This window comes from Sphaerodactylus townsendi, linkage group LG06, assembly GCF_021028975.2.
Source record: "Sphaerodactylus townsendi isolate TG3544 linkage group LG06, MPM_Stown_v2.3, whole genome shotgun sequence".
NCBI lineage: Eukaryota > Metazoa > Chordata > Lepidosauria > Squamata > Sphaerodactylidae > Sphaerodactylus > Sphaerodactylus townsendi.
In genome coordinates, this window is record NC_059430.1 from 28,881,736 (window position 1) to 28,900,120 (window position 18,385).

Sequence of the window (18,385 nt, forward strand, 5' to 3'; positions counted from 1 at the left end):
GCAAATCTATTTACATTGGCCACAGTCTCAATATCTTTTTGGAAGTATCAAAAAAATCAATTCAATTACCACCAAATTTATTCATAAATCAGAGTCTAATGGTGAAGGTTTCCATGAACTCTCCCATGTCCAATGTTAGGCTTTACGGGCTTTTTTGTCCTCATGGGAAAAATGCCCATAATGCCAATAATGGCACACACACATTTGAATAACCTTTGCAGTTCATGAGGACACACGTGCTGGGGGGCATGCGTGATAAGAGCTAGAACTTATCCTATCTAGAAAACCTCTTTTTTGTGAGATCCAGATCTGGGGTAAAAGTATGCATATTTCACTCATGTTATTTTCCTCTGCTTAAATGCTGTTGAATTGTCACTCAACTGCATGCTTTTACTTTTTGGAAGCAATGATAAGTAAGGTGATTGTTTTCTTTTTTTTCTGCAGTTGGTCCCTGAACCAACTTAATTCACACTTAATCAATATACAAAGAAAATTACTAATTAAAGTAAGACTTCCAAGGTTTGTTCCCTGCATACTTTTGAGTAGAATTTGGGGAGAGGGTTCAGACAAATATACCCTACCTGTTGGCAGAAATTAAAAGGAGTCTTATAAGAGTTGGGCAGTGGTGAAATTAGGGTTGCCATTCCAAAACTACCCCTCAGCAGGAGGTTTAGGGAGTAGAGGCAGGCAGATGGGCATAGCTCCAATGCCACTTTGGCTAGGAACCTGGAAGTGATGTCATTATGTTGGAATAATGCTCTAGAATTCTCCCAAAACTTCATGGCTTTGACATAGAGGTATTTTTCTTGGGGGGAAAGGAGGTGAATCCCAGAGCATCATAACAATGCTACATTGGAAGTGATGTCATGGTTCCAGAGCAATGCCAATTTCTCACACATTTTTCCCTGCAGCAATGAACAATCAGGACAGTTGGCTGGAAGGTGAAATAAAATTTGAGAGATAAATTCTGTGTTGAGGTTGTGAGACTTGAGACCTGTGAGGACCATTTCACCTTCTATTTTGCAAATGAGCAAAGAACAGCAAGTGCTTATAAAGGTGCCAACTTTCAGCTAGGTCCTGGAGTCCTCCTGCAATTCCAACTTATCTCCTGTCCTCAGAGATCAGGCCCCTTGGATAAAATGGGTAGCTTTGGAGGGTAGGCTCTATGGCATCACAAACTTGAAAAGCTCCCTCCCTTTCCAAATTCTGCCCCCTCCCCCGGGTTCCAGCCCCCAAATATCCAAGTAACTCCCAACCCGGAGCTGGCAATCCTATGTGCTTGACATTACCAGATCAGCCCATCAACTTACCAGGCAAGTTCCTGCTGGACCTCAGCCCTGAATTCCATTGGCAGGTAGGAGAAAGCAGAAGTGAGCGGCTGTGGCAAACAATGGCAACTGCCCATATGTGTTGCCATTGTAGTGACAGCCTAGGTTCAAGCTGAACAGACTGTGCTGCCACCAGACCCACAGGGGTTGCTTGGCTCCATTTGTTCCAGGACAGTTATAGCATGCCAATCTGCTTGTGCCTCCACTAAGACTGAGGGTGCTTGAGGAAGCACATTTTTTTCAGTGAAGAGAAGGATATCCCTTAAGACAAAGTGAACAGGTTGAAACCTTAAGTCAAAGAACAAGGGGTTCTTGCCAACATTAAGAGTGTGAACACAGCGACTGGAGATGGTGGTACCTCCTCTGGGCTGACTGAAGTGACATCCCTTTGTTTGTGGAGATGCACAATAATAGGAACAAGATCTACCAAACCATGGCCACACAGCCTGGAAAATCCACCACAACCAGCACAATAGTAGATTATCCACCATGTATTTATTTACTTGATGTACTGCTTGCCTTTCTCACTGAGATTTAAGGTAGGTGATAGAATTAAGGCAACATATTCCTTCAATGTAAGTCATCCACAAACAATGTAATTTTTGGAGAATGGGGGTTACCAAATGTGCCAACAACTCAAGCTTATTGCTTTGCCCCAACCCCTACAAAGAGGAATCAACAGTGACCTCCTCTTGGGTGAAATATGGCAACTGCCCATATGTGTTGCCATTGTAGTGACAGCCTAGGTTCAAGCTGAACAGACTGTGCTGCCACCAGACCCACAGGGGTTGCTTGGCTCCATTTGTTCCAGGACAGTTATAGCATGCCAATCTGCTTGTGCCTCCACTAAGACTGAGGGTGCTTGAGGAAGCACATTTTTTTCAGTGAAGAGAAGGATATCCCTTAAGACAAAGTGAACAGGTTGAAACCTTAAGTCAAAGAACAAGGGGTTCTTGCCAACATTAAGAGTGTGAACACAGCGACTGGAGATGGTGGTACCTCCTCTGGGCTGACTGAAGTGACATCCCTTTGTTTGTGGAGATGCACAATAATAGGAACAAGATCTACCAAACCATGGCCACACAGCCTGGAAAATCCACCACAACCAGCACAATAGTAGATTATCCACCATGTATTTATTTACTTGATGTACTGCTTGCCTTTCTCACTGAGATTTAAGGTAGGTGATAGAATTAAGGCAACATATTCCTTCAATGTAAGTCATCCACAAACAATGTAATTTTTGGAGAATGGGGGTTACCAAATGTGCCAACAACTCAAGCTTATTGCTTTGCCCCAACCCCTACAAAGAGGAATCAACAGTGACCTCCTCTTGGGTAGGCTATGGCAACAGCCCCATGCCTTGCAGGACCCTTCTCCCTAAAACACAGAATCACCCTACACAACAGGCAGGCAAATAGGCCAGCTGCTAGGGAACCCTTCAGCAGAGCTGGCTGTGGACAACGCAAAGCAGCCTGAAGAGGGATCTCAACAAGTGGCTGTCCCAGCTGTTAAAAGAATGGCAATGGCCAGAAATATCCAGCTGGCTGGCTGACTAGATAGGATTGCCAGCTCCCGGTTGGGAAGTACCAAGAGATTTAGGGGCTGGAGCCAATGGAGAGTGGGGTTTGGGGAGGGACCTTAGCAGGTTTTGATGCCATAGAGACAACCTACCAATGCAGTCATTTTCTCCAGGGAAGCTGAGATCAATTGTAATAGGTGGAGATCTCCAGGCACCATCTGGAGGTTGGCAAGCATATGGCTGGAGAAGCAAAAATAGGGAGATCTCATGCTCTAGACCAGGGGTGTCCAACTCTGGCACCCCAGATGTTCATGGACTGTGATTCCCATCAGCAAATTGGCCATGCTGGCAGGGACTGATGGGAATCATAGTCCACGAACATCTGGGGAACCAGAAGTGGACACCCTTGCAATCTAGATGATGCTGGTTGAGTGGGCATTCTGGATATTCAATAGTTGGATAACAAAGCTTTTACTGTACTACGCAGTCTAATGCTTGAAATGGAGGGCAGACAGCAGGAGAACAGTCTCTGAGTGGATGTCTCTGTTCAACAGTACAACATATTAAACCTTGTACTGAAAAGGCCTCCCCGTAAAAATTTCAAATACTGACTGATTCTATTTGGATATTAAGAAAAGGGAGCCCAGAGGGAAGAAACCAATCCAATATCTTGTATCAAAGATGACAGAGAGAAAAAGGAAGGCCACAATTTCTCCATTGTGAAACCAGGCCCTGAGACATTAAAAAACCTAAAGGGAGACAGGTGGCAAGGTGAAGATAACAAATTTCCTCCAGCATGGTACTATCTCTAGAGTGTGGTAAGAAGCCACTCAAGAATAGGAGATATACCTGCTTTCCTTACTGATCAGAACACTGCGTAAGGGCAAAATAGTTACTGAACATTTTGCTTAGGAATTTAATGTGAGAGTCTCAAGCAAAGAGACCTTGGCCTCTTATATTATTCAAGGTGATTGAAGTGGTAATTACTAAAGGGGTGAGGTCTTGAGTATTTTCTAACAGTGATTTAAACACACACACACATGCCACTCAAAATCTGCAAGGATCCAGCTACAGACCATTAACAACCACTTGTTTAACAACTTCCACTACAAAGAATAACGTTCAGGCAACTCATTAGAAGCACATTCTCATCTACATTCTTCTGCCTTGAATCTAGAATTTGCCTTTTGCCCTGCTCGCTATTCGAATGGAAGACCATCACAGAAAACGTCACGTTCACTGTCTTATTAGTTCATTCTTTCCTTTCATGCAGCACAACTCTGCTCTTTATCAACCCTCACAGCTCAGGGGAAATGAGGAGATAAACAAAAGAGAAAGAGGAGGGTGAAAGAGTGATTCTGAGTGAACGTTATCTAAATAAAACAATTCCCTTGGTTAGGGAGGTGGGGAGAAAGCAGATACCATTGTGTGCAGAAAAGAGATGTATACCATTATATCCAGGCCAACACTAGTTTTGTCTCAAAAAATGCTGGAATTATTGTAGATGGTATTCCATTTTCAAAACTTTTGTGTTATTGCCGACAATATGGGGAGAGCATTTAAGGTCTGAATTGGAGCAAAACATTCATCTGCCAGAGCAAGTGGTGTTCACAGCCAATCAAGAATCCGTTCTGCTCCTTAGAATGAATCCCAAAGAGAAGATGGGGGCTGGGTTGTATGGATTTCATGTCAAAAACGATGGGGAGGGAGAAATACCGGTAGAAAAGAGGAGGGAGGGAGGGAGGGAAGGGGTGCTAGTTAACAGCTCACTTGTTTGTGAGATGCCAATTTGTAACCGCTTGGTATATGGGTGCATTTTGTGTGTCACTAGCTGCCAGAGCAATTTGTCAGCAGGGTGAATTTCCTCAACTATATGTCAGGTGCAGAGATGCTACAAAAACATAATTAAGACTCTCTGTTTCCAAGGGGAGGAAGGAGAAAGAGCAATCTTGCTTTCATCTTCGGGAACCAGAATTATAAAAAATATTCATTCAGCAGGAAGGGGGGGGGGGAATCCAGCATTTAATACATACTGTTACTTTAATCAGGCATGCAAATGTTCCTTTGTCAGAAGCATCTGCTTTTATTTAGCCTTTTTACAATCCTGCCTCTAAACAATTGGGGTGGGGGGAAGGCTTAAGTTAGGGACAACAACATTTGCATAGGACTTGTTTAATGCAAACAGAACTGTGCTTCATTTTGTGTTTCATTTTGCTTTTCACAGCAGAATGAAAAGGGATATAGCTGCAAAAGTCCATCACAGGCCAGGTTGAAGCCATTAAGTATAACCATCCCAAAGAAGGCCTTTAGTTGTATTAATGGGAAACGTGCACATCAAATGTATTCCACTCCCAAGTATTCTGGGGGGCTGGGGGAAAAGGGATATTGTTCTGGGGTCCATTCATACAATATGAGTGGCACATTCATACAATATGAGTGGCACGAGCCCCCTGTGGGTCAGATATCCTGGCAGCTGGCTCATGGTCAACTCAGCCATCCATCAATTTCTTGGTCAGTAAATGAGTACCTAGCTCATAGCTAGGGGGTAAAGAATAGCCAGGGAAAACAATGGCAAACTACCCTACAAAAACGGCTTGTCTATAAAATCACTGCTTGCAGTGGTACCCCAGGGTTGAACATGACTGAAGGGGAAACTTTACTTTACCTAGCAACTATATCGTGGTGTTAACATTTTAACTGAAACACATGTTCAATAATAAGCTTGTTGTGACGAATGCATTCAGCCTGCATTCAGGTTACAGGGTGGACCCGCCCCTTTAAGAGTTAAGCCCTGGCCAGCCCTGATTGGCCAGAGGAAAAAAAGGCAGAGTCTTTATAAACTGTCAGCGCTAGAGCTGAGGGGTTCTTTTCTTTGGAGTCTTCGGACTATTTTGGCTCTGTATGAAGCGTTTGTGCCCTGGTACTTTTGAGGCAGAGTGAAAGAGCATGCATAAGAAGATCTCACTGCTGTAGTAGAATAGCTAGAGCTATTCAGTGATTAAAACCCTGAGTTTGGAGGCGTGTGTCCGCCCTCAGGTGTTTAGTTTTATTTGTGAGGAAACCTCTCTAAAGTCTGGCAAAGTCTGCCTCAAAGTGAACATTCAGTTAATTTGGGAGGCCCAAATCCTGTGGCAGCGTAGCCAAGTTTTGGGATTGTGGGAGGGAGGCTGTATGCCTGAATCCCACAGAGGCGAAACTGAGTGTTTTAACCCTGTGAGGGAGGAACAGCGGACTGAGTTTTTATTTTTATGTGGGAGTGTGAAATCTCCACAATAACATCTTTTGAGAAACCTTTTTAAAGTAAAATCTGGAGTGAAGTGACACCTGCTAGTGTCCATTGGGAAACCTAAAGTGAAGTGCCTGAAACCGTTAAGCTTGAAAACAAACTTACTTTGCAACCCGTTGGTTTAGCTTGACTCTCTCTCTGGAAACCAACTGCGGCTTTGAACACCTCTCAGTTACCACAAAGCCTCTGTGTTAAGCCAGCAATAAAAGTTCTAAGTTTTGTTCTATAAAAACCTCTCCAGTCTTTTATTTGTCTGTGTGTCTGTGTTCCCCAGTCAGGGTGGTGTCCGTTTAAAAGCAGTTTTGTGGGCTTTATAATATTATTGGTGGCAGCGCAGAAAGCAGAACTTATATAAGTGCTCTTCGTTACACTTGTCTTTCTTATTTTTCCTCTTCCTCACCCAGAACTATACCATCCCTCAGCTTTCATAATGGCTCTCTTTCTAATTTTAATTTATATTTTCCTATTTGCTAGGGGCAGACATCCTCTTAAAGTATCTCAAACTTATACAGGAGAAAACCAAGTCATGCACCCAACCTAGAACTACCTAAATTTATGATAAAGGAGCATCAACGCTCAGTGGTTTCCCATCATGCTAGTAATAAAACACATTGTGTGAATGCATTCTAGGACAATTCACATTATCCCTCGGCCCCAATTTCCAATGGAAAAGAATCATGTAAACACTTCTTGTAGCAAACTACATTACAGGCGATGTCATGAAGGCATGGTAAAAATGCTTTGATTTTTCTTCACCTCACAGTCAAAACAGCCCCTTTGGATGCAGACATAAACTGGAGCAGTGATTTACCAACTTTACTATATTTTCGTGTAACTTTATCACTGTGAATTAAATATTGCATACACTGTTTCCACTGCAACATTTACATTAAGACAATACATTCCATGTAACTGAAAGGGTATCTAAAGGTCTGGGTTTTTTTCCATGTGTTCCTCCCTGGGAATTCAGAACATAGGAAGATGCCCTTTAATTGTCCCACCAGTTAAAGAAGCTCATCAAGGGCACGCCATAGAGCCGTGGTGGCGAACCTTTGGCACTCCTGATGTTATGGACTACAATTCCCATCAGGAGTGCCAAAGGTTCGCCACCACTGCCATAGAGCACCTTTTCAGTAGCAGCACCACAATTATGGCACAATCTTCCCAGGGAGGTTTGCCTGGTTCTCTCACTTTTCATCCTTAGGAGGCAGCTGAAGACAGTTTTATTGAAGACTGCATGCGATTAAAAACTGTGATTTTCAATTTTGGTTTGTATATATATTTGTATTATAAGCTGCCTCACATCTCTGTAAGGAAAAAAAGGCAGGTAATAAATGCTTTAAATAAAAATACATAACTAAATACAATTGTTTCTTAAAGGTATGGCAGACCCAATGGTGTCATGAAAAAACATTCAAAGACGAGATCTACAGCCTGTGGAAAGGTGAGCACAGCAATGAAAACGGCCAAGAGTGCAGGCCAACAGGAGATCATATCAAAATGTACTGTAAAAGAGCAGGTAAAAATTGCCTTTGGTGATGGTAGCAATGCAGCACCAAGCAGTTAAATGCAGAGTGTTCTTACTGCAGCATGTGCGTCTGGCTGGCCTCCTTTTGTTTTTCAGGTACCTCGTAGTGTGGGGACATCTTCCCTAGACCGCTATCACTCAGCATGCGTTTTCGGACAGCAGGGTTCCACCGATCTGATATTCTGTGCGGAAATCCAGAAGAAAAACTCTGTTATGCCTAGAACAGCATCTTTAGCACCATTCTGTTCCATGTTTCATTCACAGCTCTTTTTTAAAATTTCATTTAACCAATTTATATCCCACTTTTTGGCTCTTGCAAAGCCCACTTCAGCAGGTAACAAAAACATAAATAAAAATCACATTTTAAAACCAAGCCTACACAAAATTTTAAAAAGATCTATAATTCATAAAAAGTCACAAAACAGCAATTAAAACATTGGTCAGAAAGGAGAGGTTGCTGAGGAAATGTAAAATGAATTTTAAAAAGACTTCATATTCTGGCAGAAGCCAACAGCAAAAATAGGAAAAAGAGTCTCTCCGGGGAGAAAGTTTAAAATTTGAGAAATTTAAAAATCTACATGTAATCAAAGGAAAAAAAGATACTTACCCAGAGGCCTGCTCTACTACCAGATCAGGCATTCCTGGAGGTGTTCCTGCAGACTGCGTTGATACTAGCTCTGGGTCCAGGATAAAAATCTCGTCCTGCGAAATTTCTGTCACGAAATGTAAATGTTCCTAAAAGCAACAGCAGAAAAGCAAACAATCATCCCGTGGTTTTTGCCATAAAGGGACGGAACACAAATTCCACATATCAAGGCAGCATGCTACTGCTGAAAATGTATTATTCCTGATGGTGGTAGCATGTCATCTGGGTTGCAGAAGAACAACCCTCTTTTTTTCCTTTTGCATGGGAGCTCTAGGGTTACTGCACAGTTACATTTTGAAGCAGCATTTCAAAAATGTCTCAGCCTTTATTGAGAACTACCAACCCAAAATAAAAGCCAAACCAACTCCTGTAGCAGGCGCCATCACCTGAAGGAAGAAAAACACCTAGCCCACCTCCCCATACAAAGAACCACATTTTCTGGCCAAATTTGATCTGCAGTAATGCATGATTTTAACAGCAGCCGCCCCCAATTACACGTAGAGATTACTCCTAGTACTCTTCTCAATAATTCCATGCTTCAAAATTTCTCTCCGCCCTAACATTACATTGGTAGTTCAATATGAAATTGACAAAACTGATCCAATCGACCATGCTTCTTTATATCTGTGCCTGAACATTAACATTTCAAGTTCTTTGAGAAATAGACAAAGCTAATACAATCAACCACGCTAGTTTGTATCTCTAGTTGTATGCTTGAATGTTAACATCAAAAGTTTTATGTGAAATTGACAAAGCTGATTTGTATCTCTGCCTCAACATTACATTGCCAGTTTGATATGACAAAGAGAAAAAAATATTTCTTGAAAGCAAAGGAGAAAGGGGAGGAGAAATGGCTGAAAGGGAAGTTGGACAACTACATGGGGTCTGGATAAGGGCCAAGTGTTTGATGGAGTGGAGAAATAAAGACAATTTCAACATGACTGCATGCTCAAGGGAGGCTGTCTCAAAAACAGATTGAAAAAATCACAGCCAAAGTGCTTGGGAAAACAATGGAGGAACAATGAAAGTATGTCTGGAACCAAATGAAGAAAAATGTGTTGAATTAGAAGGAAAACACATAGCATTTGGGGGCAAAATATGTTGTAAACAACTTGAGCAAAAAAGGTCTTTAACCACAATGGGTTTTTTTTTCAGTCCCACCATTTCTGGGCTCTACATGTGATTTGGAGGTGGCAGCTGGCACAGTGGTGCACAGAGGTTGTGCACTCCTGTACACCAGCCACTCCCTCTGGGCTACACATGGGACTCAGAGGCAGCAGCTAGCACAGAACAGTATGCGGAACTCAGCCCAGTCGAGCACAGAGTACAGCCCCTACGCCAGCCACTGCCGTCACCTCCAAGTTCCCTGTGAGACTTGAAAGTGGCAGCTAGCACAGAGCTGCATGAAGAGCTCAGCACAGCCAAGCAGTGCAGTATCAGCCACTACCCAGCATCAGAGGTGGGGCTACCAGGGGGCGGAGGATAAGCTACTCACTGGGCACATGGTTTTGGGTCATGTGGGGGCGCAAAATTCCCCCCAACCCATCTTCCAGGCCCTCCCTCCTCTCTCTCTGTTGCCCCTTCACTTTCCTCATTATCTTTCACCTTAGTTCCTTTCTTTTTCCTATTAAAAAGGCCTGTTCACAGTACAGGCTAAAAACGGCCTGAGGAACTACAGTTTCCAGGAGACCTTGGGGCTCACAAGGTCTCCTGGGAAGTATAGTTCCCATCAGGCCATTTTTAAGCCTGAACTGTGAATAGGCCTTTTTTTCAGCCTGAAAAAGTTATAGGAAAAGGAAAGGAACTAAGGTAAGTGTGGGAAAGGGGGAAAGGGGGTGGAAAATATAGACTGCGCACCGGGCACAGTTTGGCCCAGCTACGCCTCTCCTCCAACTTCCACGTGGGACTCAGAGGAGGCCACCATTACCCTGGAGCTGATGTAAGTGAGGGGAGGTGGAGGGGACATGGGGGATAAAATTTGGTTTTGAGTTTAATGGACCTGAATTTTGGGAGAATCCATTACATCTGAATCCAACCCCAACCCCTTTTCTTTTTTGTAAACATCTCTACTGCAAATCCATCATTATTGTCATTGGAAAGAGGGTGCTGCCAAAAAATAAGCAGAAGATGGAACTAAGTTCCATAAAACAAAATCAGACAGACAAAGCTGTGGGCTGCAATTAGATTTAAAAACACTTTCCACTGCCCACAAAGTTCCATGCTGTCGCCATATGGCTACTCACCTTGAGTAAGCCATTTAGCAGAATGGGTTGGGGGGTGCTTTTTCTATGGAAACCAAGCATCATGAATGGCCATACAAAGTTTTTTTAAAAATGTCCCAAGAAGTGATAAACATACATTTACTTAGTGAATTGTGTCTTCATAGACATTAAAAAAAAGTCCAAAGAGAACTGCTTGCATTTTTTCAAAATTATTAGTAAACATCCACCCAATACGGCTGAACTCCTAGATTTCTCACAAACACTGTCAGCATGATCCACTTTGTTGTGCTGGTCTATAACATTATCATAATTTTCCAGAGTTATATTATCTCACATACTGAGGATTAGGATTTTAGGAGGGTTGTAAACAGGAAGAGGAGATAAACCATGATTTTTTTAAAAAAAATGCAGCTGTTCCTAGTACTGAAAGATAAGCAATAAGGGAGAAGGAAGTTGAAATATTATACAACGTTCTGGTCTTAGCCTGAAAATCACAACAGATCCTCCTTGACTTCAGTTGGTTGCTCTGTGACAACTTAAAGAAGATTTTTTTTCCTAATCTAAATAATTCTCCACTACAAGTCAAATGAATAAAAATCAAACTTATGATGGAGATAAGTTCACCGGGATAGAGCCCAGGCTCTTCACTATTATACCATGCTGGAGAAGTCCATGACAGAACCTGGGACTTCTGCATGCAAAGCATATTCCCTACCACTGAACTATTGGCACTAAGTTCACCTTGAGAACCCCAGTAGGGAGGATAGAAATGTTTTAAATCAATCAATACATTTTAATGGCCCAATCCAGATAGGGGATGAAACAGCCAGGGGAAGGGGTGGGAACCCACACCGGTGCATTCCCCCCGCCAGCACCAGTGAAAAGGACACATATGCCAATGGGGAGAGCAAAACCGCCAGCATGCAGTCACCACTCCGATCCGCAGCAGCCAGACCCAGAAGTGGGTGTCTTTGGGGAGCAATGCCAGCATCCAAGAGGATGGCAGTGTAGGGAGGGCCGGGCCGGGGGCATTCTGATGGCTGGAGTCAACTTTAATCTGCTTCCACCGGGCTTCCAGCCCAGAAAATGTCGGCACTTGAGTCAACAAGGCCCGTAATTGCGACAGGGGGCAGAGGATGCGGTGAACTCCGTGTAGGAGTGTGCGTGGCTCTGGATGGCTGCGGGGCAGAGCCTTACCACCCAGCAATGACGTGCATGATGCATGGGGCGAGGGGTGGAGCACACTCCCTATATAACAGGCAGCACGTGGTGGCCTCAGCCTCTTTTGGTGTCTTTGGCAAACTGACCCACCGAGCCTCCCTTTATAGGACGGGAGATGTGCAGATACCCATGTCACAGCCCGGGCGGCTTGGGCAGAGGAGCGCCCTCCCCAGGGTTCAAGGCCCTGGAACGGGGCTTGGGATGGGTCAGGCTCAGGGAGCATGCTGAGAAGGCCTCTGCAGTAGAGCCCAAAGATCCACCTGTTAGGGGCTGCAAGGGGGTGAGCACCCGACGGCCCAGGATGTGTGGGGCCCCAATTAAAGATTGGGGCTGGGGCCAGGCCAGCTGTGATGCTGTCCGGCTGTTAAGATGTGCTCCTTCTGTTTGCTCAGCTTCAGCATTCAATAAAAAGGGCTGTGGCCCATTTCAATCCAGAGCGTGTCCTGTATTTATTCACTAAGGTAGTATATGCACATCTGGCCGCAATGTTTCCCTCCATGGCTGCAGACTTACACCACACAAAAGTGTGGCATAAGCCTGCTTAGGCTACGGTGCAATTCAGGCAGCAGGAGGGTTTTTACATTTCCCTCCTTTCCATGCCATCTGAAACCCCTCTGAAGGTGGCACAGGAGTGCCTTCAGCACACTGTTCCCAGCCATGGCACACCTTCTCCATCTGGATTGGGCTGCCCATTTTGACGTGTATATACCAATTGTGGATTGAGTCATATTTCTCACTTCCCACAATTTCAATGCAGCCATTCTTGAGAAATCTGCAGAAAATTAGAACGATACAGGTGGAAGCAGGAGTCATACAGGGTCGTTTCCCCACTTACCTGCTGCTGCGCGCTACTCTCCCCAAGTAGCGCGGGGTCCCCCGGCACTCCCCACTACAGGGGCGGCGACAACGCAGCCGCCCCGACGCTGCCGCTGTCGCGCCCCCTCAGCGCGCATCATTCCTGGCGCTCCTCGAAACGGCGCCTTTTGATGTCGTGGGGAAGCCCGGGAGCGCGCCAGAAATGATGCACGCTGGGAGTAGCGCGCTGCAACCTTTGGTCGAGGTAAGTGGGGAAACGGCCATACAGGACAGCTTGGATATAATTAGATAGTAGGAAGCACCATTTTGGCAGAGGTAAAGAAGAAGAAGAAGAAGAAGAAGAAGAAGAAGAAGAGGAGGAGGAGGAGGAGGAGGAGGAGGAGTTTGGATTTATATCCCCCCTTTCTCTCCTGCAGGAGACTCAAAGGGGCTGACAATCTCCTTGCCCTTCCCCCCTCACAACAAACACCCTGTGAGGTAGGTGGGGCTGAGAGAGCTCCGAGAAGCTGTGACTAGCCCAAGGTCACCCAGCTGGCGTGCGTTGGAGTGTACAGGCTAATCTGAATTCCCCAGATAAGCCTCCACAGCTCAGGCAGCAGAGCGGGGAATCAAACCTGGTTCCTCCAGATCCGAGTACACCTGCTCTTAACCACTACGCCACTGCTGCTCCTTAGCCTTAGCATCTTCAGCAAAATGGCTAATCCAACCTTGCACAACTAACTTAATCTTTTACAACCCTGCTACAAATGTATGAATATCGAAATGTACCTGAGATCTGTCGATGCGGTAAAAGCGATCAGCAGAAGTTGCTGAAAATAAAGACAATGGAAATATATTAAGAAGGTTCAACTAAAAATTTGTAAATGCTTCTACATTTTTCACTTATTAATTTAGCAACAAACCTAGAAGTACAATTATTTTAAGTACTTTTTCTTTCTCTCTTCCTAGAGCTGGTGAAAGGTACAGACAGATAAAGCCCTATCGAGATCCTGCGGCAGTTGCTATTTCTGGCAAGTCACAGCCCAATTTTGTCTATTATGTAAATTAAAGGAATTTGCTGCATATTAGCTGGATGTATATAAAACTTCATTAAAACTTTGAATGTAATCATCAGCTAGTTTACTAGCAATCAAGCATAAAATACTTCTGTCTCACATTAACAGCTTTTGAAGATACAAGATGTGGCCCCCTCTTGACTTTTCTTAAAATACTATTAAGGGTCATCTTATCAGACATGCCCTGCCTGCAGCCAGTATAGAAAACAGTGCAAATACATTTACTATGCTCATCACCAACCATTTATTGTCCTGATAGGAACTCATAAAGGAAGAAACATTTATGAATATTATGTGTGCTTCTTCCTTTATGAATATAAATCTCAGTTATGCTTAAATCACTTCTATGGATAAATGGTTCAGTCTTTCCCCTGCAAAGACGATGGAAGCCTCCTTTTAAAAAGAGGGATCGTTTCAGACTTCTCCTTTGTGCAAATCAAACCCAAGATCCTTTTTTTAAAAAGAGCCACATTCTGTTCTATTGCATAGAATTTTTCCCGTTAAATGAATACATTGTTTCAGCTTGGTTTCAACATTAATAAATTGCCATTTTGCATACTACTGACATTTATTTTATGTACAAGTACTTATAAATTATGAATACAGCCCATATATGTATGTGCAATACAAACAGGTCTATAAAATCACCAGGGCAAAGTGTCAAATGAAACAAAAAAGGGAATGTAAAGTCGAAGGCTTTCACGGCCAGATTCAACTGGTTGTGGTGGGTTTTCTGGGCTGTGTAGCCGTGGTCTAGTAGATCTTGTTCCTAACGTTTCACCTGCATCTGAAAATGCCCAGCCACAGATGCAGGCGAGAAGTTAGGAACAAGATCTACCAGACCATGGCCACACAGTTCGGAAAACCCACCACAACCAAAAAAGGGAATATTCACACTTACCATCTAGGAAGCACCATCTAGGAGAAAGTCTTTGTACAGAAAGTACTCGCGGGAAAGAAGTTTCCTGATCCTGTATAGGATAGAACAGTGGCACTTACTCTGTGGATTCTGGAGAGTCACATTCACAATTCTCATCAACCAAAAAAGCCACATGACTATTGTATACCCTGCACACCACTCCAACCACACCCAAACAACAATGTGTAATGCTGTTACTTTTTCAATTTTTTAAAATCTGTATTGTTACTTTTTAAGACCCATAAAACCAACCTCTAAAATTTTCCAAGGTCACAATGCAAAAACAAAAAAGAAAGAAAAACACTTTCTGATTTCTTCTGAATCGAATGTAGCTATCCTTAGTTTACCGTATTAATTACAACCAAGGAAGGCATTATATCTTTAAATGCTCTCCCTCAAATACCTTTCTCTGCTATAACTAAATCCCCAGTCTTCTATTCCTGAAAACCACAAAATATTAATTCATTTTTTCTGTCTTGCATGAAAAGTCCATCAAAGATTTCCAATTATCAATGAATATAGATAAGATTCTTTTTCTTAAGTCAACAAGGAAAGCTTTGCCATTCCTGCCAATTCCAACAGCTTCACTGAGCAATCTTCTGTAACACTTTTAATTACCAGAATATCTCAGAGCTTCTAGAGTTATCTTTCCCCAATACAGGGAGGGTTTAAAAAAATGAGCTAGCATCCAACAGCAGTGTGCACCTTTCCACCTTCTTGTTCAGCTACATATGATGACCTAGTCTCAAACATAAACATCTGCATAATCTTGAAATAATTATCATGGGTAAGTTGTGCTGTGTTTTAAAACTGTTTTATCTTGGACCCATAGTAATGATGAAATTATTCCAATTTCTAAATGAACTGTCCACTTTTCTGGAACCTGGGCGGGTGCCATGAAGAAGAGCAATATGTGGCATTCCAAAGAGGAATACATGGCTCCTGAGCCACTGAGAATCACTGGGATAGAAACCTGAATGTGATTTCACACACATGCACCCCAAAGTTATATGTTTTCTTCATTCAGACCTACAGAAACAACTGTCTTGTTCACTCCTGCTTATTAATTAAGAAGAAGAGTTGTATTTATCTCCCCCTTTCTCTCCTGCAAGGAGACTCAAAGGGGCTTACAAACTCCTTTCCCTTCCCCCCTCACAACAAACACCCTGTGAGGTGGGTGGGGCTGAGAGAGCTCAGAAGAACTGTGACTAGCCCAAGGTCATCCAGCTGGCGTGTGCTGGGAGTGTACCGGCTAATCTGAATTCCCCAGATAAGAAGAAGAAGAAGATAAGCCTCCATAGCTCAAGCGGCAGAGTGGGGAATCAAACCCGGTTCCTCCAGATTAGCGTATATCTGCTCTTCTTAACCACTACGCCACTGCTGCTCCTTAAGGACATAATTGTGTATCCTATGTGCAAAAAGATTTGTCTGCACATTAGTGTGTTCACATTATGCAGTAGCATTTATATGGAGAAGCAAAAAATGTAAAAAGAAACTTCACAACTGGTGGAAATTTATTTTGCCATGCTAACAAGATGGTTATGAAAAGAGTCCTGAGGTGAGAACTTGCTAAGCAAGATGCCCGGGTAAGGAGAGCAGCCAAGAAGAGCACAACCTAAACTAGATATTTCATTACATGATAGCATGTCTTGGACTGCCACTGTCATGTTGGCAGACAAGTATGAAAGCTGTGGATATGTTCAGGAGTGCATTTGTGCAAAACTATAGGGAGGGTACTTGGGGTCACTTGCTGAGGCATTTTCACAAGGAAGGAAGGAAGGAAGGAAGGAAGGAAGGAAGGAAGGAAGGAAGGAAGGAAGGAAGGAAGGAAGGAAGGAAGGAAGGAAGGAAGGAAGGAAGGAAGGAAGGAAGGAAGGAAGGAAGGAAGGAAGGAAGGAAGGAAGGAAGGACATAGTTCTAACAGTCAGATCCTTGCTCAGAAGATGTAGCCCCTCAGGCACTATTGTTCAAAACAAGCAAACCTCAATGTATTGTTACATGGAGGAACACGGATTGATACCTAAGATACTCTTGAAAATAATCTGCAGGATTTCATTGGTGCTGTTCTGCTCTGCAAAACCTAAGTTGCTGTCAGTAATAAAGCATTCACGGCCACAATACTGGCCATTAGTTGCAACACTAAAGCAAACAGAAGTCCATGGGCTTCAATGTGTTGGACTCTATGGCTCATTCCGCACATGCAGAATAATGCACTTTCAAATTGCTTTCAATGCTCTTTGAAGCTTTGCGGAATGGCAAAACCCACTTGCAAACAGTTGTGAAAGTGGTTTGAAAACGCATTATTTTGCGTGTGCAGAAAGGGCCTATGTTAGATCCTCAGCAAGGGTTTTCATCCTCCAGGTTTCAGATGCATACTGTGGGTTTCTTTTGCTCTGGCAATTCACATTCCTCATGAAAAGCAACACACACAAAAACATTTCTCTTAATTATCACTTCTATTTTGCCACCACAGATGGACTCAGACTCCAACAACACATTATTTGAAATCCTGTCAAATGTTAAAAACCAGCCCGGGGGTGGGGGGTGATTTGATTCAGACACATTTATTTATTAATTCAGTTGATTTCTGTCCTGCCCTTGAGATACATCCCAGGGCTGCAAGACTTCCCACATTATAATAAAAACAGCATCATATACAAATAAAAATTCCTAAAAAAACATGCTTAGCTTCTGAGATATGACAAAATTGGGCCAGTCAGGCTATCCAACTCATGTGATTAGATCATTTGGGCTAACCAAAGCCAAGGAGGAAGGAGCTTTTACAACTACCACTTGGCGTAGTGGTTAAGAGCGGTGCACTCTAATCTGGTGAACTGGGTTTGTTTCCCCAATCCTACACATGCAGCCTGCTGGGTGATCTTGGGCCAATCACAGTTCCCTTAGGACTTTCTTAGCCCCACCTACATTACTTGGAGGTATAAAAACTGACCTTCTAGTTGGACAACTATCATATTTTTTTCATTCTAATAACAAGTATTAAATTATTTAAATGGTAGCTATTGTGTCATAAATTTGAAAACTTTCTCAGAAAATCTGGTGTCTGATGTTTTATCCTGGCTACGATGGTGGGCATTTGCATGCATGAAGTAGTTCTCAAGGTGCACTGGAGTAATTGACAAATTGCCTCTGACTGCATAGTGAAATCGATAAGCAAGCCATACAGTCAAACACTGGTCAGATTTCTTCATTGGTCTTTGATTTGCAACAAAGACTATACTGCACATTTCCTTGCTATACACTGAAAATCTATCTAGACATGCTGGAAAACAATAGATAGCAACTTAGCTAGGGGACAGGGCAGGGCGATCAGCTGGTGTATTATGCATATTTGGCAGAATGAGACAACATCATCATTTCCAACCACTTGTGGTTTATTATGGCTGCAGACAAAGCTTTCAGTTAAAAAAGAACAACAGAATGAGAAATAGAAACTTGTTGATTTTGCATGCAATGGGACAATGGAAAGCAGACTCTCAAAGTCAGAATAACGTTATTCTCTCTTCCTAACTTCAGTTGAGGACAGCCTGACTATGCAACTGAACTGGAGGGAGGTGGAGCTATCATTTACCATGAGGACTGATATCTATACATTAAACATACCGATCAGCAAACATCAGAGAAAAGGAGGAGAACACAATTGGTATCTGGCAACAATTTGCATTTCTCATTTGCAGCTGGGCTGCAGGAAGGGTTACTGCTGACTCTCTACGTTCCAAACTCCAGAAGAAACCCAAGAGGGAAATGTATTTTGTTTATAACACCTAAAAGTGCCCTGGACACCTTATTAGTGAGACTATTAACTGAATGACTTGAATGCTGTT

The 18,385-nt window shown here is 43.1% G+C and overlaps 1 protein-coding gene across 2 annotated transcripts in view; it reads right to left on the minus strand.

Annotated features, from left to right (window-relative positions):
• DGKI (diacylglycerol kinase iota) overlaps nt 1–18,385 on the minus strand; it is a 308,979-nt gene that overhangs the window by 55,809 nt on the left and 234,785 nt on the right. For both annotated transcript variants that reach the window (XM_048499948.1, XM_048499947.1), the window contains 4 exons: nt 14,526–14,595; nt 13,338–13,378; nt 8,272–8,399; nt 7,721–7,846 (listed from right to left, as the gene is read on the minus strand). In XM_048499948.1, coding sequence (XP_048355905.1) covers nt 7,721–7,846; nt 8,272–8,399; nt 13,338–13,378; nt 14,526–14,595 — 365 coding nt within the window. The remainder of the gene's footprint in view (nt 1–7,720; nt 7,847–8,271; nt 8,400–13,337; nt 13,379–14,525; nt 14,596–18,385) is intronic.